The sequence below is a fragment of the Phalacrocorax aristotelis genome, chromosome 2, assembly GCF_949628215.1.
Source record: "Phalacrocorax aristotelis chromosome 2, bGulAri2.1, whole genome shotgun sequence".
Taxonomy (NCBI): domain Eukaryota; kingdom Metazoa; phylum Chordata; class Aves; order Suliformes; family Phalacrocoracidae; genus Phalacrocorax; species Phalacrocorax aristotelis.
The window spans coordinates 110,345,402-110,373,120 of NC_134277.1; the positions used below are offsets into that span (position 1 = coordinate 110,345,402).

The 27,719-nt window shown below is 39.4% G+C and overlaps 1 protein-coding gene across 2 annotated transcripts; it reads left to right on the forward strand.

The window, feature by feature from the left end:
- The first annotated feature begins 237 nt into the window (after positions 1-237).
- AFG3L2 (AFG3 like matrix AAA peptidase subunit 2) lies at positions 238-27,007 on the forward strand. Of its 2 annotated transcripts, none has more exons than XM_075084635.1 (17): positions 238-434; positions 4,970-5,069; positions 5,548-5,616; positions 7,079-7,194; positions 8,120-8,272; positions 10,466-10,540; positions 11,783-11,907; positions 14,443-14,716; positions 15,324-15,461; positions 18,802-18,955; positions 19,568-19,675; positions 19,820-19,945; positions 20,972-21,082; positions 21,698-21,813; positions 22,781-22,981; positions 24,699-24,893; positions 26,002-27,007. In XM_075084635.1, the coding sequence occupies exons 1-17, from the start codon at positions 312-314 to the stop codon at positions 26,242-26,244; spliced, it is 2,427 nt and encodes an 808-aa protein (XP_074940736.1). In that variant the 5' UTR covers positions 238-311; the 3' UTR covers positions 26,245-27,007. The 2 variants fall into 2 exon arrangements, with proteins under 2 accessions (XP_074940736.1, XP_074940738.1); XM_075084637.1 differs by having other exon boundaries at positions 11,786-11,907.
- The last annotated feature ends 712 nt before the right edge of the window (positions 27,008-27,719 follow it).

Below are 27,719 nucleotides of genomic sequence, written 5' to 3' on the forward strand. Positions count from 1 at the left end.
GGGCAGCTACCGCCCCCCGGTAACGGCCGCCCTTCCCGCTCCGCCCCCGCGAGGGGCTCGGGGGTGAATGGGGTCGGGGGGTGACGGAGGTGGGCGTGGCCAGGCAGAGGAAGACGGGCTGCGCCCGGCCAAAGGGCGGGGTCTCCGGTAGGGGGCGGGGCCTCCGGGAAGGGGGCGGAGCTCGGAGGGGTCCTTCGGACGTAGAGGACGTGTGCGCGGTAGCGCGATGAGGTCAGACGTCGCAGGAGGGGGTGGGGCAGCGGCGGTCACGGCAGCGGAGGCGGCGAGGGGCCGGGGCTGCCGGTTGGGCCATGGCGCACCGTTACCTGCTGCTGGCGCGGGGGAGCTGCCGGCGCCGGGGGCTGCCCGGGGCCCTGCTGCAGCAGCTGCTCTGCAGGAGGGGCCCGCCGGGGGCCAGGCCCTGCCTGGCGCAGGTGAGGGGCAGGGCCCGCCCGTGGGCCGCGAGCGCGGAGGTGGGGCAGGCGGGAGGGGCCCGGATGCCGCCGTGACGCTCGGGGCGGGTCTGGAAGGCCCCTCGCCGCTCCCCGGCCCCTCCTCACCGCCGGCGGCGGCCCCTGCCTGCTCGGTGCCCGCCCTTGCGGGGGGTGGGCAGGCCTGAGGCGGCGAAGGCGAGCTGTCTGGCTTGCGCTCCGGGGCCGCACGGTGCCGGGACGGGGTGGGCTCGAACTTGCTCTTTTAGACTGATAAACCAGGATGGCCGGGTGTTCCTCCTTAGTGAAGCGGCTTATTAGACTGCTAGCTATCGTGTGTCACCCTCCTTGTCAGCCCTAACGTACCCGAGGAGTGACGTGCCTGTGCTGCTGCTTGGGAGAGGGGAGATGCTCGATTCCTGCATCTTTCAGTGGCAGCCTGGGCAGGTGGCTTCAGTTTTCTGTAGCATAAAGTGCGGAACACCATAGGTGTAAATGTTCATACCGTAGGTATGAAGGTTATCATACCGTACGCACCTCCGTAGGTATGGAGGTTATCACTAGGATGGTGATAGTAACTTAGTCTGAAGTTACTATATGTGTTTTGTTTTTAATGGTGAATTTGCGTTTGGTCAGAGCTGAACGTCATTACAGCAACGAGTAAAACACTGTCAGCACTACTGCTAATCTGTCGGGAAACTAATTCTTCTTTCTGTCAATAAATTTAATGAGTTCTTATTTATAATGGACCATAGGAACTCTGAAGGGAACATTGCATTCATCCTAGCATCTGGGTGTCTGTATAGGTAGCAGACCAAGGAACATTGGTTTCATAAAAGCCATTGCTGCTTTTTGATCTTTCTTTTAAAAAAAAAGTGAGTCACTTGCGTTTAGTTAGACTTCCGTAAGAGCTTTCTGTCCCCACCCCCTCCCCACGTGCTCTTACGTAATATTTTGGCGACTGTTAGATAATTAAGTCTTCATTTAATTTTGTTTGATTTGGAACTTGTTTATGAGCATAGCTGTAAACTTGTAGCTTTCTAGAATTAATGGATTCTTGATCTTTTGCTTACATAGTTAAGCAAGTGGATTTTCTGTTCTTTGTGTAGCCTCAGTTTTTAAAAAATGGGTTACAGTTACAAATCTTACTGTGTAAAGTCAGTAGTTCTTATTTAAAATTACCTATTTTATTTAATATTGGAACCGTGGAGAAGGCACTTCTTTCAGATCTTGGGTTTATGTTGTGCTCTGGAGTGATAACGCTTTCTAGGATATTTTAAGTGACCTTGTTATTTTAATTGACTGTTGTAGAACTGACCTTGGTGTACTTTGCTTGTTTTGAACTTCTATTTAAAAAAGGTCTTGATTTTTAGGAAGATGTCATAAAGTTTGCCAAACCAAAAAAAAAAATCAGATAAGTTTTTTGGCTTTATATGCTGTGACAGTTCTTTCATCTCTGACTGAGGGAAGCTGGGCAGAGTTTCCTGGTACGTAGCCCAAAACAGCATCCAGTCAAAATGTGCTTTGTTTGCTTTCCCTGCTTAGGCAGTGGGTGTGCTTATATCAGCTAAGCTCACTGCAGCATTCCCGTTGATGGCCAATGCAGGGACCGGTCCTGTATCAGGATCAATATGATCAGTTTTCATGCTGATAATTTACAGAGTCAAAAAACAAAACAAAACAAAAACCCAAAACCAAGTAGTTGTTACCAGTGTAGTGTGGTTCTAACAACTTTTACCTTTGTGGAATTGCTATGGTGAAAGGAAGCCACACATTTCAGTAGATTGACTTGCCTAGATCTGCCAGTAGCATAAAAGCACGCCTCCCAGACTCAGTTACTGACTGCGCCATGAAGTCAGGTGTTCCCTTGTCTCACAAAACAACTTCAAAATGCTCAGTGCTCTATATATTAACTTGACAGGTGACTATGCATTTATTCATGGAATTTAGGGTCTGTAGAGAAAATCTAGCAACAAACCAATTCCATTATTCAGGTCTGCCCCAGAGCTCTATCTTCTTACCCTTCTCTCTCCTTTGCTCCCAACCCCCAACCTGATTAAACTATAACTTAACTCTGTAATAAATCCATGCTGGTCTAGCTGAGCCAGGCAATTGGGTTTGGCTTGCTTAAACTTTTCTTTTAAACATAAGTAGTTCCTTTAGTTTAGTTGGAGTAAAGGTTTCTAAATATTCCTGTCTCTTTACAAATAAAACTGAGCTTGCAGAATAAATAACTCCTTTTTTTTTTTTTTTTTTTTTCGGTATTGTAGGAGACCAGTGACGTAGAAGAGAAGCTAGTATTACTGGACATGTCTGTTGAGTTTCATCTGTTGCTGCAACATTCACTACCTGTTTGTATTTGAACTACAAATGGGTTGGTCTGTGGCAAGCTCTTTTTATTTTATGGCCCAGACAGATGCATCCCACTTGTCCTAAAGCTTCTTCTAGGAGCGCAGATGCAATTGTTCATGTTGGAAGCTGTAGTGTATTGGACCTAGTAGCTATTCTCTAGATTAGCTGCTCTCTGGACTATCTGCACATGCTTTTCATGATCAGTAAAATAGCCTCTTGGATTTTCAGTGTCAGACTTTATTCAAAGACGTGCAGTGGCACAAAATAACAGCTGGATCGAGCAGCTTAACAAATCTTAACTCAGTCAACAGCAAAAGCAAACAAGGATGTTTTGGTATTCCTCTTGGTTCCAGCAGGTGGGACTAGTTGGCTGCTTGGAATAAGTCTAATATATTTTATCATTTAATAAGGGGTGGAGGGGGAAGATCCCAGAAGGCTTCAGGAGAGTTATAATTTAATTAATGATAAGTCAGCATTCCTAGAGTAGTCTTAGCGTGCAATCTAGTACCCTACAAGTTTGTTTAATATGGAAAAATAGGTTTTGTGTACAACTGTTATAACTTGACTATAACAAAATTGCTACAGGGATGCTAACATTGAGCTTTGCTTCACAAACATAGTCTTAGAATTGTGGTAGTCCTAGATGGATGTTTGTCTTGCATGGATACCTTGGGTCATGTTTCCAGGATCTGTTGTTTTTCTGGGTTTTGGTTTGTTTTTTGTTGGGGGTTTTGTTTGGTTTTTTTACTATTTCCAGAAGGAAAATTTCTCTGGCTTTTAAGGTAAATAACTTCTAATGAAGAACAGAAGGAAACTGAGCACCTCTATGGGGCAGAATGGAATGGAGGCAGAGAGAAAGTCAGTCTGGAGGAAAATCTTGATATGAATTTTTTTTTTTCCTTAGAAGCGCTGAGAAAGCTTAGGAAGCGGATAAGTTGGGATTTTATCTAAAATACCTCCTCTTGAAGAAAGGGTGTTTGATTTCTCTGTAATGAAATTACAGTTTACTCTGGTTTTAGGTATTCAGTTACAATACCAAAAGTTTTCTTAAGAATTAGTTTTTAAATACTTAAATTTCATTCATTGCATTTAAATGGCAAATAACAGTAAACAATTAGTCTTAGAACAAGGTGTGATAGGCTTGGACTTGTTGTGTTTTTTATAATGTGAACTTTTACCTATGTAGGTGTTTAGGACTGCTTTTTGAACGGGCATTCCTCCTCTGTGTTTGTTTCTTAGCTGGACGTAAGCGTTGTCTGCCATATTCCTTACTTTTGGATTCAAGCAGGTCTTTCATATTTAGAAGTTACAGGTTCTTAACTGGAAAAAGTTGCAGTTCTTTAACAGTACTGTGTGGATCATGCTTGTATAATCGCAGTTAGTGTTGCACTTAAATGTCATTCAGCTGGTCTTATGAAACATTTCCCATAGGATCAGTATGTAGGTATTTAATCACAGAATGGTAGGGGTTGGCAGGGCCCTCTGGAGATCATCCTGTCCAACCCCCCCTGCTTGAGCAGGGACACCCAGAGCAGGGGGCACAGGACTGTGTCCAGGTGGGTTTTGAGTGTCTTCAGGGAAGGAGACTCCACAAACTCCCTGGGCAGCCTGTGCCACTGCTCTGTCACCCTCACAGGAAAGAAGTTTTTTCTCACGTTCAGGTGGAACTTCCTCTTTCTCAACTTGTGCCCATTGCCCCTTGTCCTGTCATTGGACAGCACTGAAAAGAGTCTGGCCCCATCCTTTTGACACCTGCCCTTCAGATATTTTTAAGCACTGATAAGATCCCCCCTCAGTCTTCCCTTCTCCAGGCTGAACAAACCCAAGTCTCTCAGCCTTTCCTCATAAGGGAGGTGCTCCAGTCCACTGATCATCTTCGTAGCTCACCGCTAGGCTTCGTAGCTTGTAGTGTTTACTCCTTGATTTTTCTCTTTTAATAAATGCTATGTTTTTATGTAAGCTGAAGCTCTGCTCTTAACAGATAGAATAAACATTTCCTTGCTGTAGAAATTGTCCATTTGATCAGCTTTTCCTTTTCCATTGTTGTCTTGTGCTCTGGTCCGCAGCAGTTACTGTGAAGTCTGTTGTAAAGTAATATCTGACTTGTTGCGGTTCAGGACTACTAGAGAGCTTGAAGAATTCTGTGGCACCTTCTTATTGCTTTATGTTTATTTTTCATCTTTCAGCTCTGTGAAAAAGTTACCACTGGAGTTACTACTGACAGAAGTACTGTCTTGGCAAGTGTAATTGCTGCTTGCAGAAGGCTTTTCTCTCAACCTCCCAAAGGTGATTATAACTGATCGGTGAAGTGAAGCATACTGCATTCCTAGATAAGGACTGCACTTGTGTACCATTTAGTTTTATCGTCTGTGGGAAAGTTCTCGTACTAACCAGACATTAATCTTGAATTGGAACATTGATTTATGGAATTTTACGAGCTCTTAAGGAATGACTGCAGTTCACTTACCTTGGCACTGTGCAATGCAATTTTCTGTTGAACTAAGCTTGTCTATCTCTGGCTTAAAGGATAGCTTTACTTCAGGTTATTAAATATATTTTGTATTTTCTTGTCAACAGTAGTTAAATTTATTTATGGGAACCTGGTAGAGCTCTTCAACAAAAAAACAAGGACAAAACCAATTTTGCAGTCCATACGTTGCCGGCTTCTTTGCTGTTGTATACATTCAGTTTGTGACTACATTACCCTTAACGACAGAATTGTAAACTGAAAAAACCAAAGAGTTCTTTAACTCTTTCTTAACAGGATTTGAAAAATATTTTCCCAATGGGAAGAAAGCTAATGGAACTAAAGGTACAGCTGGAGAAACAAAAGGTACGAAAAGCTGCTTGATTTCAGTTCTTTGTGTGGAATGTATATTTGTTAGGCTAAGTTTTAGCATAACATTGTGGTTTTGGTTTTTTGTTTGTTTTTCAGGGAAGATGTTTCTGTACCAGATTAGTGTAAAATTGCAAATTGATAATTTTTATTAAACATTATTTTGTTTTTATATCATGTATATCATCTGGAATAACGTTTATTTTCTCTTATGCTTCTGTTGGAATGCTGTCCTTAAATTCTTGTTTTAGTGTTCTCTATTAGTTGGCATTAGTCATACGTTCAGAGACTGTCTATGTGTATAGTTCTCAGCTTTTCACAGAGCAAGCTACAATACCCATTTTGTCCTATGGGATAACGAGAATTGTCATTCTGGGTGAGGATCCGGAACCAGCTCTTTAGCCAGAATCAATCCTGCTGCTTGAAAGAGGAGTTAGCAATGGCAGTGCTAGGAGCCCTATCTTTACAAGGAGGGAGGTGAATCTGGAAATTATGAGCAATAACAGCTACTCCGTTGCATCAGAAATCTATATAACACACCTTCCAAGGAGAAGGAGAGGCAACAACCCTGTGAGCTTTTTCTGAAACCAATAATAGGAGCAGCAGTTTTCCTTCTACTGGGCCTTGAATGGTAAAAATCTAGTGTCATGCCCAGATGCCCAAACTGCTAAGCCCTTGAAAGAGCTAGGGTTGGAAGGAGTGTATGTTAGCGTTGTGCTCCATCTTGCCCTCTTGAGTATGTTGACATGTGACATTACGCCATGCCATGCAGGTACCTTGTGAGGTGGCTGAGTAGAAGAATGATTAAGATTAACTCCTCCACGCTAGCTGGCTGTTGCTGTGCTTGTCTCTAGAATACTAAGAAGGATGCAAACCTGTGATATCACTAAAATCGGAGCTTTAAGAGGACGATAGTATGACTGGAGGGGTGAATTATGGGAGAATGAGGTGTTACTTAGAGCTTGTGAGTTTTTTAAACAAACAAAACCAACAACAACAACAAAAAAAACCAACAAGAACCAAGTCACCTGCAGCCCACCCCTCCTCCCAAGCCCAAAGAAAACCCCCACCAATCCTCCCTCAGAACCCCCACCAAAAGCTTATTCTTGCACATGTCTTGGATTAGTGCAGTAGAAATAAGTTTCATGCAGTCTCCATAACAGGTTTCTTTTATATTTGGGACATTTTTGAGTTCTTGGAGCCCAAGTGTCATCAGTTATACAATTAACAGTCCTCTCTTCTGATCATAACTGTATGAGATCTCTCTGCCAGTTAATGGGCTATAGATCTGCTGTTTTCTATGGAAAATGCAGTTTCTCGTATCCTCTAATTATTGTAGCGTTGCAAACCAGTTAATTTTTCAGAACAACTCTTTCATATTAAAACTAATAAAAAATAGCTTGAGATTGGGATAGGATGTAAAGATGTATTTTTTTTATTTATGTTTTATTTTTGTTAGAAGCAAAGCAAGCTAGTGCCCGACAGCCTAGTGGGACTAGTAGTGGAGGAGGTGGCAGTGGTGGAAAAAAAGGTGGCAAGAAAGAAGAAACTAACTGGTGGACCAGATTACAGAAGGTCTTGACTTTAAAATATCTTTATGGTACTAACTGTCTTGTCCTCATGAAATAACCTTGCATGTTTTCTGCTCTTTAGGGCCGTATTCTGATTGCCTAAATCCTCCTTAAGCCTCCTGTGCATAGTGTTTCATCGTAACTGGCTCTAGGTGGCTCCCTACTCAGTGACTTTAATAAATAACGGTTCTGTGTATACCTTCAGAGGCATCTAACTCTGGTTCAGGAATGTTAATGGAGTTTTAACCTATATGAATATGGTTGCTAGTAGTCAGCATTCTTAAAGGCCTGAGGCTCCACTATAAAGGCTTCGTGTTTTGTTTCAGAATGTCAGTTTGTAAAGCTTGCTGACCACACAGTGCTAGTTAAATGCAGTTTACTGTCTGACCTTAATGGAATCACCACGTAAGTTTCTTCTAGAAATGTATATTTGTTGTTGTTAGTTGTAGCACAAAGATGATAGCATCTGGCAGTACAAGAATATATGAATATTTTTCTGATTTTTCTTAGTAGGTGTATTTTTTTCCCCTCATTCTGGGGTTTTTCCTGTTTTAGGGATTTTTAGGAGGGTTTTTTCCTTTATTTTTGTAGTCTTGCATGTAGTCCTGGAAGGCATGGGAAATTGTTGTAAGATGGAGAGAGGAAGGTTGTATAACAGATGACAAAACTTTTTTTATATAAGTAATTCATAGATCAAAACTGTTCAATTACTGTTTGTAAAACATTTAAAAGATTTCCTACTAATGTTGTAATTCCTCAGAAGTTACAGAAGTGTGCTCATGCAACAAAACACGGCTTTATTGACATTCTGTGTAGTAACCTTGAGGGCAGGGAATAGAAGCCACAGATAGATACTAGAACCTGTTTTGTATGTTCTTACTGTTTTATAGACTCTAAAACCTTTTTCCCCCCCCACCTTCATTTCCTAGGGTGACATTCCATGGGATGTCAGGGAGTTTCGAATGTACGTAGTAGGAAGTTCTTTTTTCTGGACGATGGTTGTATACTACTTCTTCTTCAGAGTCCCTGGGAGAGAAATCACCTGGAAAGACTTTGTCAATAACTACCTTTCTAAAGGACTGGTGAGTAGGGAGGGGATTCAGAATGGAAAATCAGTGTGCCTTTCTGCTTACACTTGTATTCATGTATCTGTGGAGAGAGAACTGGCTCAAGGGTAACTTTTGAGGGAGAAGGGGATCAGCTTTCATATCAGTCAGTTCCTTGATCTGATGTTCTGGGTGGCTGTATGAATATTTGTGTCAGTTCAAGAGAGGAGAGGGAATGGGCAGCTCAGGATGGAACATTTTTGTTGGATAGCTGGTGTTGATGCTAGTTTGAAGAGGCAGTGCAAGCGCAGCCTCTCAGCATATGGTCTTATAGTACAGGTAAGCTGATCTAATGGCTTGAGCAGGCACACGAGCTGCCCTCTGAAGAAACTTACGTCTAACCTTAAACACTTCCACGAGCCCACCCCCTGGGAAAAAGTGTCCTGCTTGTTTCATGCCTTAAATCAGTTCCTCAGGGAATCTGAGGAGCAGCAGTGTGAACAGGAAGGTGGGGGTGAGGAATCAAAGAATCCCTTCCAAGGACAGTAAATTGGCATAACTGTATTGTAAAATATCCTCCTTTATTTGTTTTCTCCTCTCTTATTTCTTCTTTTCTTCCTACCTGGAGCCACTACTGGAGCAATCAACTTTATCATCGGTGTCCTATCTCTGTATAGAACTTGGCAGCTTTCCACACTTGGAGTAATAGGTTGGAGATGCCCTGAAGTCCAGGATATCAAGTGTCTTACTCAGGCTTTTTCCACTTCAGGAGCCACTAGTTCTTGGCTCTGTTACCCCGCTGTTTGTAGCTTCCCTTGCAGGTTAGGAAACATCGGCTTGCTTCTTCCTCTAGGTTTCAGACCTGGGATTTTGTGTTAATAGCATGCTTTGTACCCCTCCATTACTTTGGTAAAGTGCTAAACAGGTTGTTTCCTACCTTTCTTTGTCTTACTGATCTATGCAGAGCTGCTCTGGATGCTTCTCCCCTTCTGCCTAGACTGTGTCTTACAGTCATGTTCTTAATTGACAATTATGTATACATCTTGTGGAAGAAACCTTACTGATTACATTCATTGTGAAGCAGTAAGACACTAGCTCAGTAAAAAGATTAGTTTAGCTGTTACGGTGAATGAAACCTGAACCCTTGTCACAGAAGAGCATTATGAAAGTGGCTTGTTGCACAAAACGAAATCTCCTGGGCCTTTGTAAGATGTAGTCTGGATATTCAGATAAGCTAAATATGTAGTTATCAAATACTGCTGATTGCCATAGTGGTGGCTAGCTAATGGGAGAAGTCAGCACTACTGGGGTTGCATGCTTTTCAAAACAGAGATGTTCAGGTAGTTTTGCGTGAAGTCAGGCTAGATCTACGGTGGCTCCTTAGCTAATGTTTTGCTTCAATTCTGCCAGAAATGGCTACATGTAGCGAGTTCAGGGAAACAACCTTACTAGCTGGGTACAGCTCAGGCCCGACTTGTAGAACCATTGCTAGTTTTAAATTCTTTAAAGATGCTGAAACTAGTTATTTTATGGGAAGAGGAAGAAAAATGGAAATAAACTTCAGCTGTCTTCTGAAGAGACCCTGTCAAATTGAAGAAACTAACCATTTGAGACTTCTATTAAAAAAAAAAGCTTAGTAGTATATATCTGTGAATCTGCAGCTGAGTTCTTTATTTTAGTTTATATGGAATCTGTTACCTCAACTAAATTCTTCGTTATCCAGTTGATGTTGTTGTGTTTCATATGGTAGCACAGGCAGCCTTTTATATTAGGGAGAACAATTGTAAGAGCAAAGTTAAGTTTTCCCTCATTTGGTTCAGTTTGGTTTGTTTTGGAAGCTGCTACAAGAGTTTGGAGTCATGTGGTCTATTGCTTTTGGTGTTTGACCATTGAAATAGTTAAGTATTTTTTAACTATTTCTCTGTACCTGCACTTTGAGCTGAGGTGTGTGTTGGGTTTTTTCCTTGAAAAAGGGTATGAGGTCATCCTTTGAATCTAAATTTTAATGTGCCAGTATTCCTTGCTTACTGATTACATACATGATTCTTCATGCTATTCCTAATGGCATATTGTAGATTATGGAACCATCCTGATCTACAACAGGAATTTTATTCTCCTTACTGAAAAACAGAACAGGTTCATATCTGGTATATGTAGCTCTTAGCTGTGGTGGAAGTGCAGTGACTGTACACTCTAACACATCATAAGTTTTGTTCTTTCCTCCTACAGGTGGACAGACTTGAAGTGGTGAACAAGCGCTTTGTTAGAGTGATCTTTGTTTCAGGAAAGTCTCCTCATGAATGGGTAAACGCTTTTAATACATATACATGAGGCATTAGAAACAGCAAAGCAATTGTTTTAGGTAAAGTTTGATGCAGAAAACTTGGTCTGGAGCATTAATAATCTCTTATTCTAACACATTTTCTGCCTTAATGTTACATTATCCTATGCTTCACTGTATTGATTGTTTTGCTGCAGATATCTTAAAGCTGTGACAAGTAGCTCCTTTCCAGCACCATGTTCTTAATACAAATACACAAACAGGAAGAGTAAGAAAATGCTGAAGGTTCTGTATTTCTAACTACTGTTTTCCATCTGCTCAAGAAAACCCCAGACTTAACCATACATGCTTGTTGATCTTTGCTCTTCCAGACTGCATTTAGCCAGTTATTTGAAAAACAAAAGAGAAGCTTTGTCAGGTTACCTCTTCCGGGGTGGTAGAGTTCCTTAACTGACTTTCTAAAACAAGGTCTGCAAGTCCCTCTGGGCTGAAGTGAAATCTGCAGCAATTACTTCATCAGTGGGTTTCAGTGTGACTTATTTATACACCTACTCTTTAGCCCAAATACCACCAGTTGCCTTAGTTTCTCAATCAATTAATACTTAGGACTACTCTCTTTTTTCTTTTTCAGTATTGGGGTAAGTAGGGGCAAGTCAGGCAGGTCATGGTGCAAAAAGGGAGATTTTCTTGAAAAAACAGATCTCAACACTGTTTAAAGGTAATGTCTAGAATGTTGTTTGGTTTTTTTTCCCCCCTGGGGTATGATATAAGTTCATGCTGTCTTTTGTAAAGACAGCTAACTTCAAAGCTAGTGTGTACTCCAAAAGTAGAAAATTGCCCTTCTTAACCAGAAAAGGTGAGACCTTCAGGTGAAACAGTAAGTTGTATGGCTGCTGTGTTTGCCAGTTCAGTGCTCTGTATTATTTTTACCGGATAGCTCCCTCCTAAAGATTTGTTTACCTATTGCCTTCCTTTTGTTCTTGGAGAAAATGCCAGGATTTCAGTGTATTTGAAGTGGCCCAAAACTATTGGGTGTATGATTTCTGTAGAAGGAATGACAGATACAGTATATTCAGGTTGGTAGGCCTTAGATTTATTAGGTGCGTCTTAACATCGGTTGCACGCTGTACAAGGCAACTTAAGGCTCTATTTTGGTCTGAATCTGTTCTGAGAATTGCTTGTGTATGTGTTAGAAGAAGTTGGCTTGTAATGAAGCTGAAATAAGACAGGGCACTTTGTGGTGATCTCTGCTTTTTTTTTTATAGCAGTATGTCTGGTTTAATATTGGTAGCGTGGACACTTTTGAACGGAATCTTGAAGCTGTGCAGCAAGATCTGGGAATAGAAGTGGAGAACAGATTGCCTGTAGTCTACTCAACAGAGAGTGATGGGTAAGAAATTGCTTTAAAAAAAATCTCTTGATAAAAATAGTTGTCTTCAGTAGAAGAGTTATAAGACATGCAACTTATGCTTCACTAGGTGGCAGTATTATCAGAATAACAATTATCTTGGTTTTATTTTTGAATGTTAACTGTGAGAGGAGCTGTTCAGTACTTTGTCCATGTAGAGATGCATGTTCTCTTACGCTAAATATAGCTTCTTATTACATAAATACCTCTGTTTACTATTAGTCTTTCCTTCATTTAAGCCCTTCTTCCAAGTGACTTGGACTAAAGCAGGAGTCAGGCAGGCACAGCTGTAAAGCTCCAGAGATGGCACTCTGCAGGCTTTTGGATGGACAAAATATGGCATAGAACTACAGCACACTGACTGAGAGATAATAGGCACCAATTTCTGCATGTAAATTCAGCAGAAGCCAAACTCTGTGGCCTTGCAAAAAGGCAAGAAATTGGTGATTAAGTAGATCACTCTATCCTGCCTATTAACAGGAGCTGGAAGATGTATCATGATTTCAATCTCAAAATTGGTTAAGAGAAATAGTGCTGACATTGGATTTATGGCATTGTTGCTTCCTGGGGAGGGAATAATGTCTCGAATACTAGATTTGTGTTCTTTGTATTAGTCTTATGTAGCTGAGTTGTATTGACCTGGGCTTTAGAAGAGACTAGGTGTGGTTTACTGAATGGCTTGGAAGACGCATGTAATCTCTTACCCCAAGAACTTATTTCATTTTGATCCAAGTCAGCAGTTTGAAAATTATTCCTGCTGGTGTCTGTGAAATAGGTTTTGTGCCATCAGGAAATTCAGCTTTGGGTGTAGTAGCTCATATTACTAATGAAAAAGGCTTATTTGGTGCCTCTCTTGTTTTCATTCTTGATACTGTGGTGTGCAGTTCAGTTTTTCGGGATGGAGGGGAAAGTTTTGTTTATTTCTGCAGTGTGTTTTACCAGGCTGCTGCTGCCTGTTTGTCTTGGTGGCAACAGGAAAAGCAGTAGCCTTAACTCTAGACCATCCTGCAACTTCAGATGGAGGTTTTCTGTTCCCTGTTCTTCTACAAACTGTTTTTGCCTCGTTTCTCTGTCTAATGAGGCATGCTCTTAAGGATGGTTCCAAATAAACCTCTTGAGCCCTTATTTAAACAAATCTGGAAAATAACGAGTGGACAGGGCAATGTGGTGCTTATGCAAAGAGGCTGCATGTCAGCCTGAGGTTTCTTACAGCAGACTGGGAAAAGTATGGCAGTTCCTATGTCTTCAACCTCAGAAATATCTTACGTGCTGAACCCCTCTTTCTGACCACAGTCTCTCTGGCCCTTTCCTCCTCGGTGTCTGTTCTTCATAGAATACATTGCCTCTGACTTCTTGCTCTGCCCTAGAAACACCACAGGAAACAGGAGAGAGCAGCAGTTATATGATGAGTGCTGCTTTTCCCTGCTGGATGAGAATCTGCTGAATACCATAGGATAGGGAAAATCCTTTTCATCTTCACGTTGGAAATGTGGGATACCAGTAAAGCCTGGATATCCTGTGCTCATGTATGGTAGTGCTTTTCCAGCATCTTGTTTTTGCAGAGTGTTGACAGAATCTCCTGTGAGCTGTTCCTTAAAGGTGTTACCACATAAAGATCTGTGTGGTGCTCAGATACTGTGATAATGAGAACTGTGTTAACATTAGGTTTTTTGGTCTTTAAAGAGTTACGCTAGAAAATTGCAGGACAGACAGTGAAGGATAATGGGCAATGAGTAATAGATTAAAACAACAACAACAAGCAAACAAACAACCCCCCAAAAAAAACCAACAAACCAAAAACCTATAGCTGTTGGGAAGGGAAATAGAGACATTGAAAGGGAAAGACCAAAGGGAATAAGAGCAAGATTATATTTTGGAGAGAAATTTCTGCCTGAAGTGGTAGCATACATTGATTATATGCTACTTATTTTATTTATATATATATATATATATAATGCAACTTATTTTGGCAATGTAACCCTTTTGCATAAACTAGTTCTGTGAATTTACCTTTATAGGGCACAGAAAATGAGCTACTTCTATTTACTAGGTAATGCAGTTTTCCTCTGTAAAATTCATCAGTGTCACTTGACAATATGTTTGGTTTAAAACCAAACAAAAAATATTAAAGCAAACCCCAAAACTGTCATTTGTTAACCATAAAGTGTAGAAATGTGTTACCCTCTAAGGTTACTAATGTACATTTTTCCAGGGTTGTGAGGGGAGGATGGGCAATGAAAAACTAATTCCAACTCTTCCTTTAATTATAGTTCTAAGAGACTTTTTAGACTGAGTTCTGTAATTCAGAAAGTTTTTCGTTTGCTTTTGTTCTCAAATTTATTATGGTTATTTCCCAATCTAAACAACTTGCAAAAATGTAAACGTTACAAGCTAATAGAGTATTTGTCCTGAATTTGTTCAGTGTTGTTTATGATGGAACCAACATTTTGTATGTGTTATATGTAGTGATGGATTTTTGTAATATATAAGGTTTTCTGCTTTGTTTTTTCTCCACAGCTCATTTCTCCTGAGTTTGCTGCCTACAATCCTGATTATTGGTTCTTTACTGTACACGTTAAGAAGAGGTCCTGCAGGCTTAGGTCGAGCAGGGCGTGGAATGGGTGGACTCTTCAGTGTGGGTGAAACCACAGCCAAAGTCCTTAAAGATGAGATAGATGTTAAATTCAAAGACGTAGCTGGCTGTGAGGAGGCCAAATTAGAGATAATGGAGTTTGTTAACTTTCTGAAAAATCCCAAACAATATGAGGATCTGGGAGCAAAAATCCCAAAGGTAAGGAAGTGATGACTTAGCTGATTAAAGTCTTTATTCTTTTGGTGGTCCTCAGTATTCTAAATTGGACTAGGAATGTTTACATATGCAATGCTTTCCAGCTTCTTCTCACAGTGTGGAAAGAAAATAGACATTAAGTGCCAACTTAATGTTGGTTAAGCGCGAAGTTAATGTTGGTGTCAGACTGTGGTTAATTGTGGTGCCAGATGATTTGCCTCATGGAATACTTCCATCTGTTCACGTAGGTCAAAAATGATACATAGCATGCATGTGTACCATCATTGTTGTATGTAACTGTTAGAATTGTTGTTCTGCTGTGTTGTTGTGGGAGTCCATCTGATGACAGATGGCTTTTTTTAATGCCGGTCAAAGAAAACACTGTTCCTGTAAATCTAAGACAGCATGGCAATGTTGTGGCTAATTTCCCCTGCCCCATTGTTGGTTTAAATGAGATTGATCTTCAGTTTGTTTCCTTGCACAATTTTGACTGTGGTGGAAGAAGAGCCAGTGGATTCAACGTCATAACATGTAGATCTTTTAAGTAAGATATTTCATAGGCTTATATTATGTTTTTTCCATGAGAAAAATATACCTGTTTCTTTTGCAGGGGGCAATTTTGACAGGTCCTCCAGGTACGGGGAAAACACTTCTAGCCAAAGCTACAGCTGGAGAAGCTAATGTACCATTTATCACAGTCAACGGCTCAGAATTCTTAGAGATGTTTGTTGGTGTGGGTCCAGCTAGAGTAAGTCTTTGGCCTTGCTCTTTTCTTTTAGTATTGGTTATCAAAAGGATGTCAAGCTTGGGAGGTAAAGTTTCATTATAGCTGAAGTTATTTTGTCTGTGCAGGTTACCTACAAGTGATGCCAGGTGCTTGTCGAAACACAAGAATCATAGATGTATCTTTCATAAAAGGAACTAATGCAGTTCAGTATCTGGTTGCAGGCCATTGAGACCTTAAGGGTTTACCTCTTTGCAGGACCATAAGAAACCAGAATCAAACTCTCCAAGCTCTGATCTGAAGTAAATTTCCTAGCTGGGTCAGAAATATGTAGCTCATTTAACTGCTGCTATGGGAATGTCTCCTCCTGCTCTAAATCATTCCTATTTCTTTGGAGAACTTTATTCTCTTTGTGGTGTCAAACTCTTAGATACAAGCAGTTGTCTGGGACACAAATGAGATTCTCGTTGAAATGGGAGTCTGAGGGTCATGGAGCTAATGATTGATTCTAGAGATCAGGTGATTTATAAAGCAAATATATCTGTGTAGCATTTTTGTGCTCTTTTCCCTTAACTCTCTTAAAATAGCTGATTAAAAACATTAAGTGGAGGGAGTTAGCTCTGTTCTAGTACACTCATTCCTCTTTAACTATTTTTTTTTAATTACGGATACTTTTCAAATGTTCGGTTTTAAATCTATCTTCTCCCATCTAGGAAGGAAGGGCACTTAAATCTGCTGAAAAATATTCTGTAAACAAGTTACTGATATTTTACAAATGAGGCAGGGTAACACAAAAAATAAGGTTCCTCATAATGTCCAAAACTTATATTCCATTTCCAACAGCTCATACCTTCACCAAACTGCAACTGTCTTGCCTTAAGCCTTAAAAAGTATACTACAAGGTGACACCCTCTCAGAAAACTAAGATTTGTTTGCCGCAAATTCTGTGCACAGATTTAAAGAAGCGTACCATGGTGTTTACTCATGTTTAAAAACTAATTCAGCTAGCATGAAATGGAAATTCTTTAGGGCCTTGTGTTGAATTTGAAAATTGACAGGAAATGGCTGTTACAAGATCTCTGTGGTTTTATGTCCTGTGAAAATTCATCGGAAAACTCATCTTAAGCTCTGTAAAGCTGAAACCCTGACAAACTGCAGTTTTCATGTGTCTAGATGTGTTAGAAGTTAGCAGGTAAACTTTCCAAGACTTGGTCCTTAGTTTGTCACAGCTGTGCATGCATATGCCTCTTGCAAGCCTAGGTTGCTTTTGATGGTCTTTTGCTGGACTTCTTCCAGCAATATAGGTGGGAAAAGATACATGAAGCCAGGTCATTTAGGGTCTTTTCAAAGAAGAAAAGTGAAGGGGGGTGGGGGACACATGCAGGTAGGCACAGAGCTTGGAACTGAGAATAATAGGAGCTGTTTCAAAAGTTAAATGTAGAAGCTAGTTGGGAGTGGAGACTTCAGTGAGGATACAGAGAGACACCAGAAATGTGCAAGGAAATTGGCAAAAGGAGCTGCTACGCAGTGGAGAGGGTGTAGACAGAGAGTGGGGAAATAAATGCAGAAATGAGTAATAGGGTAAAAAAGCATGGATGGGGACTGAAAAAAAGTGACTGTTTGAAAGCCAGAGGGTATGGAGATAGTGATCGTGTATGTAAGATGAGTGGGACATAAAAAAGGGAGCATGCAGGGTAGAAGGGACTTCACTGAGAAACAGTAAGAAAAGAAACGGATCCATATCCTCTGGGAAAGTATTAGATATCCTGAAATAGTGATACTTAAACTACATTGTCTTTAGTTGTCAGTACATACCTGAATGCCCCAAAGCAAAGCGACTTAACCTCTTTCTCTGCTGGCCTGTGCAGATTATTATCAGCTTTTACTACGGAGTGAAATCTGTTGACATAACAGTTGCTGCTTGGGCTATGAATCCAGGGTCAATAATTTCTGATGCCTGTAGAAAACACAAGAACAGAGTGTTTTAGTTTCATTTCCTATGAGTTTAGTAAATAAGACAGTTGTTAATGATGCTAAATTGATAATTTGTAAATTGGGGTATGCTAGAATTAAAACTGCTTACACAGCCTTGGTTCCTTCAGTGGTTGGTTCCTGGTTTTGTTTTTAGTGTATATGCATTATGGTAATTTTTAGTTCCATTTCTTCTGAAAAATGCTTGTATATTTCTGGATCTCTGTCTTTTTCTGATCAACAGGTAGTTCACTTTGAGCATCTGATGCTCTTTCCTTGTTTATCATGTTCCTTCATGCTTTATTCAGTGTACTTTTTTCAAATTCTGTTTACAAATCAGAGTGTCTTTCTGTACTAGAGTTTACTGCCCAAAATTAATCTCTTCACATCTGCTGTACATTGTTTATCATCAGAGAAGCCTTCTCTAATTGCATCTCTAATGTACAAAGTAGTAAAGCTCTGAGCTGCATATAATTCTCACTCAGGTCAAAATTCTTCCATAATTTTTCATTTCCTGTTTGCTACAGTTTGATTCTTCAGTCATAGATCTGTTAACTCGCTGAACTGGTTTTAATGAGGTCGTTCTGCTATATTTGCAAGCAGAGTAACATTGTAATCTTGCATCTTAAAGCCAATCACATCGTGCTGTAACTGCTGCAGTAGAATTTGATAGGTAATATCTTATTTAAAATCTGAAAGCCCCCCCAAAACTTTTCAGCTATTTGCTCATGTCTTGGCCATTTTTTTCCCAGACCTTCAGAAATAAATTTAACTTCCGAATAAAAATTTGGAGGTGAATTCACTTTTCCTAGCCCATGTAATGGAGAGATGGGATGGCTAAGAGTCAATATTTATAACAGTATATTGTTAGAGTACGATGGTAAGCGCTTGTAAGACTTAAGTTCACTGTAGGAGCTATATCACCCTCTTCTAACTGCAGTAAGACCTAAAATGTTTTATTTCCCTCCTATGAAGAATGCCTGTTCACGTTCCAGTTCTGCTTGTAACACTGTGCATTAAAGAAGATCTTAAAAGAGAAGTCTTGCTTTAAATCTCTGAAGTTCGGAGGCTTTTAGAGCTGAAGTTGAAGATATATTTCAGTTATTCAGGAAAAGTGGTTATTAAGGCTTTTAAGTTGTTTAATGTTCTTAATGTATGGATTGAGAGCGGATTTGTCAACCAGAGGGCTTCCACCTTAGTGATCCTTGCTGAGCAGCAGCAGCAGCGTAACTTACCATTGCCTTGAGAACTGGCTGGCGGCTTCAGAACACTTACTAACAACCATATGAAATTATTGTGATACTGTTTCTGATGTACCTCTTCCCTTCCTACCCCTCCCCCAAGTCTGAACAATTACAAACTAGTCTGATACATACTCTGTTCTCCTATTAAGGTTAGAGACTTATTTGCTCTTGCTCGTAAAAATGCACCCTGCATTCTCTTCATTGATGAAATAGATGCAGTAGGAAGGAAGAGAGGAAGGGGCAACTTCGGAGGACAAAGTGAACAAGAGAACACACTTAATCAGCTTCTAGTAGAAATGGATGGTAAGTATTTAACATCTAATATTATGTTACAATAACAAGGATAAGGGAAAGAACTAATACGCTTGTTCAGATCCGTTAACCAAGACTTGGGTCCTAGCTTAAATATAAATTGAGTGTGTTTCCTTCCTTCCTAAAAAGAAGAACGGTGACTCATTTTGCTGCAGCCTGGCATTTTGCTAAAATTTGTTCAGAAAAAAGATCCATCATTCTGCATCTGGTAACACTTTGTCGTAGTTGAATAGGCCAAAAAAAAATTCTTTGCATGAGACCAGTCTGTCTGTAAAAAAAAAAAAAAAAAAAAAAAAAAAAAATACAGCTAGCCATGCTGGTTCTGCAATTTCCTGAGCAGTTAATCTATTATTGCATTTTGAAGATAAAGCAGGATTTGATATAGTACTTCAAAAAGCCAAGCCCAAGGCCATTTTTTTTTTGCTTGTTATGAAAAGCTGGACAATGCTCTAGTAAATGGAAGTATTTTCAGCTTTAAGATCATTTGTTTAAACTGTCAGTTCTTATGTGGCCTGTAAAGCGGACATTCTTTTTTCTCTATTTTATTTTTTTCATGGAAATTTTGTTTACACTTACTTTCTGTTTATTACATTTCTTCAACAGGATTTAATACAACCACAAATGTAGTAATTTTAGCAGGTACTAACAGGCCAGATATTTTAGACCCTGCTCTAATGAGACCAGGACGCTTTGACAGGCAGATTTACATTGGTAAGTTTTATCTGCATCGCTGTATACTACTTCTGTGTTTGTAGAATACCATTGAATTCACTGCAGCTATTTATATTCAGTTATATATTTCACATATATATGTGTGTATGTGAAAAGTAAAAGCATATTTCTTTCATCTTAAAGGACCCCCAGATATAAAAGGAAGAGCATCCATTTTCAAAGTTCACCTTAGACCTCTGAAATTAGACACTGTCTTAAATAAAGATAACCTAGCAAGAAAACTCGCATCACTAACACCTGGTTTTTCTGGTAAGTAATTCCTAATGCCACTATTCTTCTCCATGTAGATATTTTATTTCCCTACTACGTCTGGTTTTCTTGCACCTGATCTTCTGGATGGCACTCTATTGGATTTACTGGTACAGCATGAAATTCTCTTTACCTGTTTGAGCAAGTAGGAGATTTCTGAGGGTCTTAAGTTCTGTCTGCCTCAATCAGGGTAACATACCAAATGGCAGTTTCTTCTGTCTTCAGCAAAAGCAATCCAGATACTTCTCATTGCTATAACCTGTGTGCATATTCTTTCTTTTAATATGTTTGCTGGATTCTTTGAACAGTGCTAGAGAAGACCTGAGTGTTGTGGAGTTTGTGTGCATATTCTGTAGGGGGATTTCCTGTTTCTCTATGTAAAAACATCTCCCTGGAAATGTATTGTAACCTTGTGTTGGATTAGGAATGGACATGAGAATTTTCATTACTGGCTTGTAATTTAAGCCATTTAAAATCTGTGTTGACCAGTAGTTAAATTCTTTGCTGTTTTCATGGTCTATATAAAACTGGTTTTCTAAGGTCAGATTGTCAACATTTCTGCCAGCTACAGTGATGATGTTTAAACTAAGTTATCTCAACAGCATCTCTGCAAATAACATTAACAAGGAGTCAATGGCTTGAAACCAGTAGTGTGAGAGGGTATCCTCTAGAGATACGTCAAGGTCTGAGCTATACTGGATCCACACATAGGAAATCTATTCTGCTAAATATATACTAGCTTAAGCAGAGTGTTGCAGACAGAAAACTTACAGAAGGTAGGATATATCAACCAAGTACTTCACTGGTAATAAGCTCTATTTGGTTGCTTTTTACCTAAAAGAAAAATCCTAAAGCCAGTAACCATAGTACATGTATTTAAATATCTCTTAAAGAATTATGCTATGTGTAATGAATTATTTTGGAGAGCAATCTATAGAAAACTAATTCTGGGTAAGGTTATCCTTATGCTAGACTGAGAGAAAATTGTTGAAAATGATCAGGAATTCATGCCTTCTTTGCTTTTAGGTGCTGACATTGCTAATGTTTGTAATGAAGCTGCTTTAATTGCTGCAAGGCATCTCTCAGATGCTATAAACCAAAAGCATTTTGAGCAAGCAATTGAAAGAGTTATTGGAGGTAGGTGAATCACATCAATCATGTCTCAAATTGTAATATGACAGACAACTTCCTTTTTTTTTTTTTTGTTATGTATATAGAAAGCCACACTTTGAATCTTTCTCGTGTTCTTCCAGGTTATATTTTTTTTCCTCTCCTAAACACACCTGAGATTTAGGAAAGAAATATCCTGTCTATATTGCTGAATTCTGTAATGGAGAAAGGAGTAGGGAGAGAAATTTCATCAGGACACCTTTCTGATTGCTTCAAAGTGGCAAGAGGAATAGCTGTTGGGATTTAGCAATGGTTTTAACTGCTGTTAGCCTGGAAATAGTCTAGAAGACTATTTGATTTTTGAAGTGCAAACATTTTATTTAAATGTTTTAATATTCTTAAGAACTTATACTTTGAAACTAGAAAAATCTAATCAGGGAAAAAGTTACAGTAAAACCTGGAAGATACAAATTTCTAAAACTTGCAAGTTTGGGGTTTGGTTTTTGTGTTGGTGTTTTTTAACTTTTTCAGTAGATTGTACACGTGGCATCTAAGTACTGCTCACGGTCTCTCTAAATGAGGTAAGGAATTTCAGTGGAGAAAGGTATGTCCAAAACTATTAACCAAATTTATTTTGTAAAGGTTTGGAAAAGAAAACACAAGTACTGCAGCCAGAGGAGAAAAAAACAGTAGCATATCATGAGGCAGGGCATGCAGTTGCAGGATGGTTTTTGGAACATGCTGACCCACTCTTAAAGGTAAAGTAATTTGAACTAGTAATTTAATAGTAGCATGGACACTATCTTTTTCTTTTCTTCACACCCCCCACCTCCCCTCCTCAATGTTTGAGAAGGTATTAAAATATGTAATCTCACAAAAGATAGTGTCGGTGTGTAAATTTTAGAGTACATTTTTGTTCACTTTTTGTAGCTTTCCAACTGTTTCTGACTTAGCTGTTACAGGGTTTGTACTATAAATATCCTTGGAAAGTGAAAGGGACCTGATCTTCCCATGAGTCTGCCTACCTTGATAGCTGCTTTTTCTCTGAGGCTTCTAGCACAGATTGATGGTTTAGGTTAATCTTACCAGGTTATGCACATAGTTATATTCCTGAAGAGGCATCTATAAAAATGATCATCTAGAGGCTGATTTTAGTTTTCATTTGCCTTTTGGATGCACAGCTTGGCAAGTCGAGGAAAAAGGAAGAAGCAACCCAATATCCCAAATTTGCATTAACTTTCAATAGTTTTGCCTGCCTGTGTTCTTAATCTCACCTGACTTTCAAGCTTAAAGTTTGTCTTGCAGCTTGCTGCTGGAAGGAAGGACATTAGTAAACGTGGAAACTCCTTCAACTATTCAGAATACCAAAGACGCAGAAATGTTATGTCTGTTACAGAATACCTAAAGCCCAATACATAATTCTAAAAGAATTGTGCCTTTTCATTCAAAGATTTTTTTAAAAATACCATACGGTTTTGGAAGACATGACTGTGGTCTTACCTTTCTTTTCCAGATATTCTAGTAGTAGTTATTCCAGTTTAGAGCTAGCCAAGGCTTTTAAGGATAAATCACAATAAGGGCAAAACTGTAAATGGAAATAATGTCTGAATTAAACTTAAAGGGTGAGTATGGTGTAGGTCGTGGTATTAAGAAATAAGTCAACCTGAAGAATGCTTTGTTTTTTAACATTATTTAGTTCTAGCATTCTGTTAATTTTGATTGTAGGTATCTATTATCCCACGTGGTAAAGGACTGGGTTATGCTCAGTATTTACCCAAAGAACAGTATCTTTATACCAAAGAGCAGCTACTTGACAGAATGTGCATGACTCTGGGAGGACGTGTATCTGAGCAAATCTTCTTTGGGAGAATTACAACTGGTGCACAAGATGACTTGAAGAAGGTAACCCAGAGTGCATATGCTCAGGTATGTGCTTAAGTGATACTTTCTTCTTACAGTTTTCTTCACGTAACATTAATATTTTGAAAGGATGCAATTTGATCAGGTGTTGTCCCTCAGAAGCCTAGTTTCAAAAAAGATATGAATAAACATTATGCTGCTGTTGTATAGAGATGCTGACGACTCGGGTATTTTACTATAGTCCTACAACAGGAGTCCATGCATTAGGCTTTGATTACTATCCTACATCTGCCCGCAGGAACATACGTGGCAGCTGGATTCAAATGCATGTGGAAATTGTATACTCTTAAAATGGAATCTAGTGCACAGATTTGATTATCTGAGCCTGCTTTTACAATTGCCCAGATTGAAGACCCAATTTGGATTCATGTGTATCTAAATCCAGAAAACCTTGTATTTAACCACAATTTGCTGTCAGTTAAGGCTGCTGAAATTAAGACATTAGTTTGTGTTTGCATCATTTTAACTAGTGTAGATGAGTAATTTGAAATATTATCAACATTAATGACTCACTCAAGCGTAGCTACATGCTACACACAGGTGCTTTATTCCACTTCCTCCGCCAACACAAAAGATGCCATTTTATGGGACACCATAAGGTGAGCAAGAGAGACGTTTTGGAGTACGCTTCCCTTCCCTTGCACAAGACTTACCTGCCACCCCCAAACCACACCCACTTCCTAGTCGCTGTTGCCCCAGTTCTGGAAGTAAATGCGTAATGAAATCCTGCTAATGTTAATTTTATGGAATCTTCAGTGACTCTTGTTCAATTTTAAATTAAAAAATGTTTAAGTATAGACTTCTCTTCGCGTTAACCAGACATACTGTCTCTAGAGAGAACTGGGGGCTTAAATAAAAGTATTGAACTTTTCTTAAGGAAGCAGGTTAAGATGCTTGGTTCTAATACTGAGATCTCTTTGGGCTCTATTCATCTTGCAAGGCCAAAGAATATTCATAGGTATGACAAGCTGCTTTAGTAACCATCAAATTGGTAGTGGCCATAGACTGGACACATAAATAGCAGCTTGAACTTATTTCTGCCTCTGCTGGAGTAAAATGCAACTTAAAACATCCATGTTTGGCAACCAAAGCAGTTAATGGTGGCTGGACTTAATGACCCTAGAGGTCTTTTCCAACCTTTAGAATCACAGAATCATTTAATATTCAGTAGTGAGTCAAGCAAGATAAGAATAATTTTCACTTTTGTAGGGCAGTGTCTTGGGATGAAGTATAGCATATGATTTTTGCATATGATAGGACAAAACCTTCAAGACCCTCCACTTTAATCCTTAGGTCAAGTTAACCTATCTTATATGGGTGAGTGGAATATGCTAGACTTCTGAAGCATTTTGAATTGGAAAAGTACTTACATTTCTGGAAAAGGAAAAAAGTTTTACTGCTTAATGAAGCCTGAAGGGTTTTTTTTTGTAAGATCTTAGTATTTAAACATCATGTACATCACAAGTAACCACCTTTTAAATGGTGGTATTTGTGTCCTCAATCTTTAAAAAGAAATAAATGAAAGTCAACTAAAGTACTTTAATTTAGGTAGATTTGAGTTTTCAGGGGAGGGTTAGTTTTAGAGGAAAAGATTGGATCATAGCAAAATTAATTTTCCCTTTCAGTTTTGTCTAACATATTTTACATCAACATAACCTAAAATCTTACTATGTCTCCTTTGTTTCATTTTTTTTTTCTTTTCCTTTTTTCTCTTTTTATTCAGATTGTCCAGTTTGGTATGAATGAAAAAGTAGGGCAGATATCCTTTGATCTCCCTCGTCAAGGTGACATGGTATTAGAGAAGCCTTACAGTGAGGCAACTGCCAGATTGATAGATGAAGAAGTACGGTCACTAATTAACATTGCTTATGACAGGACGTTAAGTCTTCTGACTGAGAAGAAAGCAGAAGTGGAGAAGGTGAGCATTTACGGTATTCTTAACCACCAAGTTCCAGCTGTTAAGCCAGAATCTGAGTTGAACTGAATAGATTAAAAATAGTCACTATGTAAGTATATGAGGAATTTTGCTCAAAACTTTGATGTAATCTTGAGAGTGTGTTGCAAGACTTAAGTAAATAGAAATCTCCTTTTGTGTTGGAACACTTCTGAGGTTCTCGTGAACATGATTTAACATCTCTCCCCCCTTACATGGTCGATATTAATTTCAAAAGTTGGAGGGAAGAGTCTGTCTACTCAAGTAGGCTTTAGTAGACATACATGACAAGTATGAAACTTAAAAAACCCAAACATGAAATACCAGGATTCCAGTTCGTTAGGCTCTCTAAGAAGGGAAGTACATATAACTTCCTTTCTCCGGATTCCTCTTGAACATTAAATAAAAAGAACCTTTCTGCCATCTTCCTTCCCTGCCCCCTGGCTGCTTGTGCTCTTCCTCCCCACAGCTGAGATTACTCACGAGTATATTGTCTTCCTCCATGCCAGAAAGCCTGATAGAGCAAAAGGATTATTTTATGGGATAGGCACCTGATAGGCTTCCTGAGGAGTAGATGAGTTTGTATGGATTCAGTAAATGGTGCTGTAGCAGGTCACCATCCCAAAAAAGATCACTGATCTGGTTTGTGCTGAACACAGTGCTCACTGACCCAGGAAGGTTACAAAAGACACTTGTACGGTATTGTACATGTTGTAATTTTATGCTGCTCTTTACTTTGTAACATAACAGCAGCCCTATTGAACCATCTAGTTTGGTAGGAACGCTTGTTTTCATCTATAGCTTGATGTCCTATATCCGGAGCCTTACTGCTGTTCTGAAGCAACGGTAACAGCAACAGCAGCCTGTAGGGAGGCACTTTGCCAAATCCTAAAAGTAGGATTTAAAAAAAGTATATCTTATTTAGATAGCAATCAGATGATTGCTATCTAAATAAGTGAACTCTGAGCAACTTGGTTTTTCTGTCAAAATTAATCAGTGCTGAATTTGGTCCCAGACTGCCGTAACGCACTCTTCCAAGGAAGAGAGCCAACTTTGGCATTTTGGGTGTGACATAACTTAACTGCTATTCCAGGTTGCCCTGCGATTACTGGAGAAGGAAGTGCTTGATAAAAGTGATATGCTAGACTTGCTTGGCCCAAGACCGTTTGCAGAAAAGTCTACTTATGAAGAATTTGTTGAAGGTACAGGAAGTTTGGATGAGGATACTTCACTACCAGAAGGCCTTAAAGACTGGAACAAAGACCGTGAAAAAGAGAAAGAGGAGACAACAGATGAACAGGTTGCTAGGCAGATCACAGGAGGGATGCCATTTTAACTGCGAAGTGTGTGGTGATGCTGACTTGCACTCTGGAAGAGAAACAAACTCACCTAGTTTGTACTTCAAAACAGGAAAAATATTTATTCAACCAAACTGTATTAGGGATGGGTGGAAGTGTGATCTCTTGTGATAAGGATATTCTGCTCCCAATTTATGTATGTGATCTCATCGGTTCACTGGTAGATGATGATCATCTGTCATTTGTCAACTGAAGAAGCATACATTCAATTGGAGCTGCAGTGGAATGCCGGAATGGAGCCTCTCCAACTTTGAAACACTTCAGATTCATGCACAAACTTTGTGGCACTGGTCTCTTTTTTTTTTTTTTTTTTTAAAAGTAAGCTTAAAATAAAATCAAAGTTTTTTGATTATTTATCTAAAGTATAGCTGTATGTGACCTGTTTCCAAAAAAAAAAACATACAAAACGCATTGGTGAAGGCTTAGCCAAAAGTCCAGTCTTACAAAGTACTAGCTTTGCAAAACTATCAGCTCTTTCATCTGACCCTTTTCCCCTCCACCTTTCATTTAGATTTTAAAAAGAGTTTGTTTACAGCCAACTGTCATGTAAGTTGACAGTGAAACTGGACACCCACTTAAATATCTTAATGTACTCATGGTTCAGTGTCTTTAAGTCTGAAACTGTTTGGCTCCTGCAATTTTATTAGTCAGTTTTTTACAGAGCTCTGTAAGATATTGAACATATGAATGTGTTGTGTAAATACAGTTTGAGTCAATAAAATCAGTACTTTTCTGAACAAAGCTTGGGGGTTTTTTGGGTTTTGTTGTTTTTTTTCTCATCTGGTTTCTTGGTGTAGAATTCAGACCAATACAAAACTTCCTCTTAAGTGTAAGATTTTGTTAAATTAGGGTAGCAAGATTGTGCTTACAAATACCAAAACCAGCAGCTGAATCCAAAGGTGCTAAATCAGATTGTCAGAGTTTCATATTAGCTTGCTTAACCTAAAGCTATATATATATAGGGTGTTTTTCCCCTGCTTAGTTGAATACAGTTGTCTCAATAGTTATCTGCCTCTGGCTGTCTGCTGCATGCTCAGGATGTATTAGCTGGAGAATTCAGCTGTTCAAAAAACAACTGAGAGTGTCTCTATCCCAGAAGAAGAGAGGGAAGCACGACTGGGGGGAGGGGTGGTGATGAAGCACAGAAAGAGAATGAACCAAGCTTCCCTGTTGGACAGCATGTCCCTTATGGCTTGTCTGACGGCAGGTGAAGGGAATAATGAGTGCCTGATTCCACCTGTATGTTGCAACATTCTGGAAAGCAGTAGGATGACAAAGGGAAAAGTTGTCTCTCAAAGGTCAGGCACAAGCCCTTCGCTTGAGTTGTTTGAAGTAAATGGTTAATGGCAATTATTCTTTTGGGCTTTATTGTGAAGGAAAAAAAAGCTGTTGCCATCTCTGATGTTGCCTGGATTTACAGTGAAGAGGAACCAGGGAAACAGTAAATACAGCA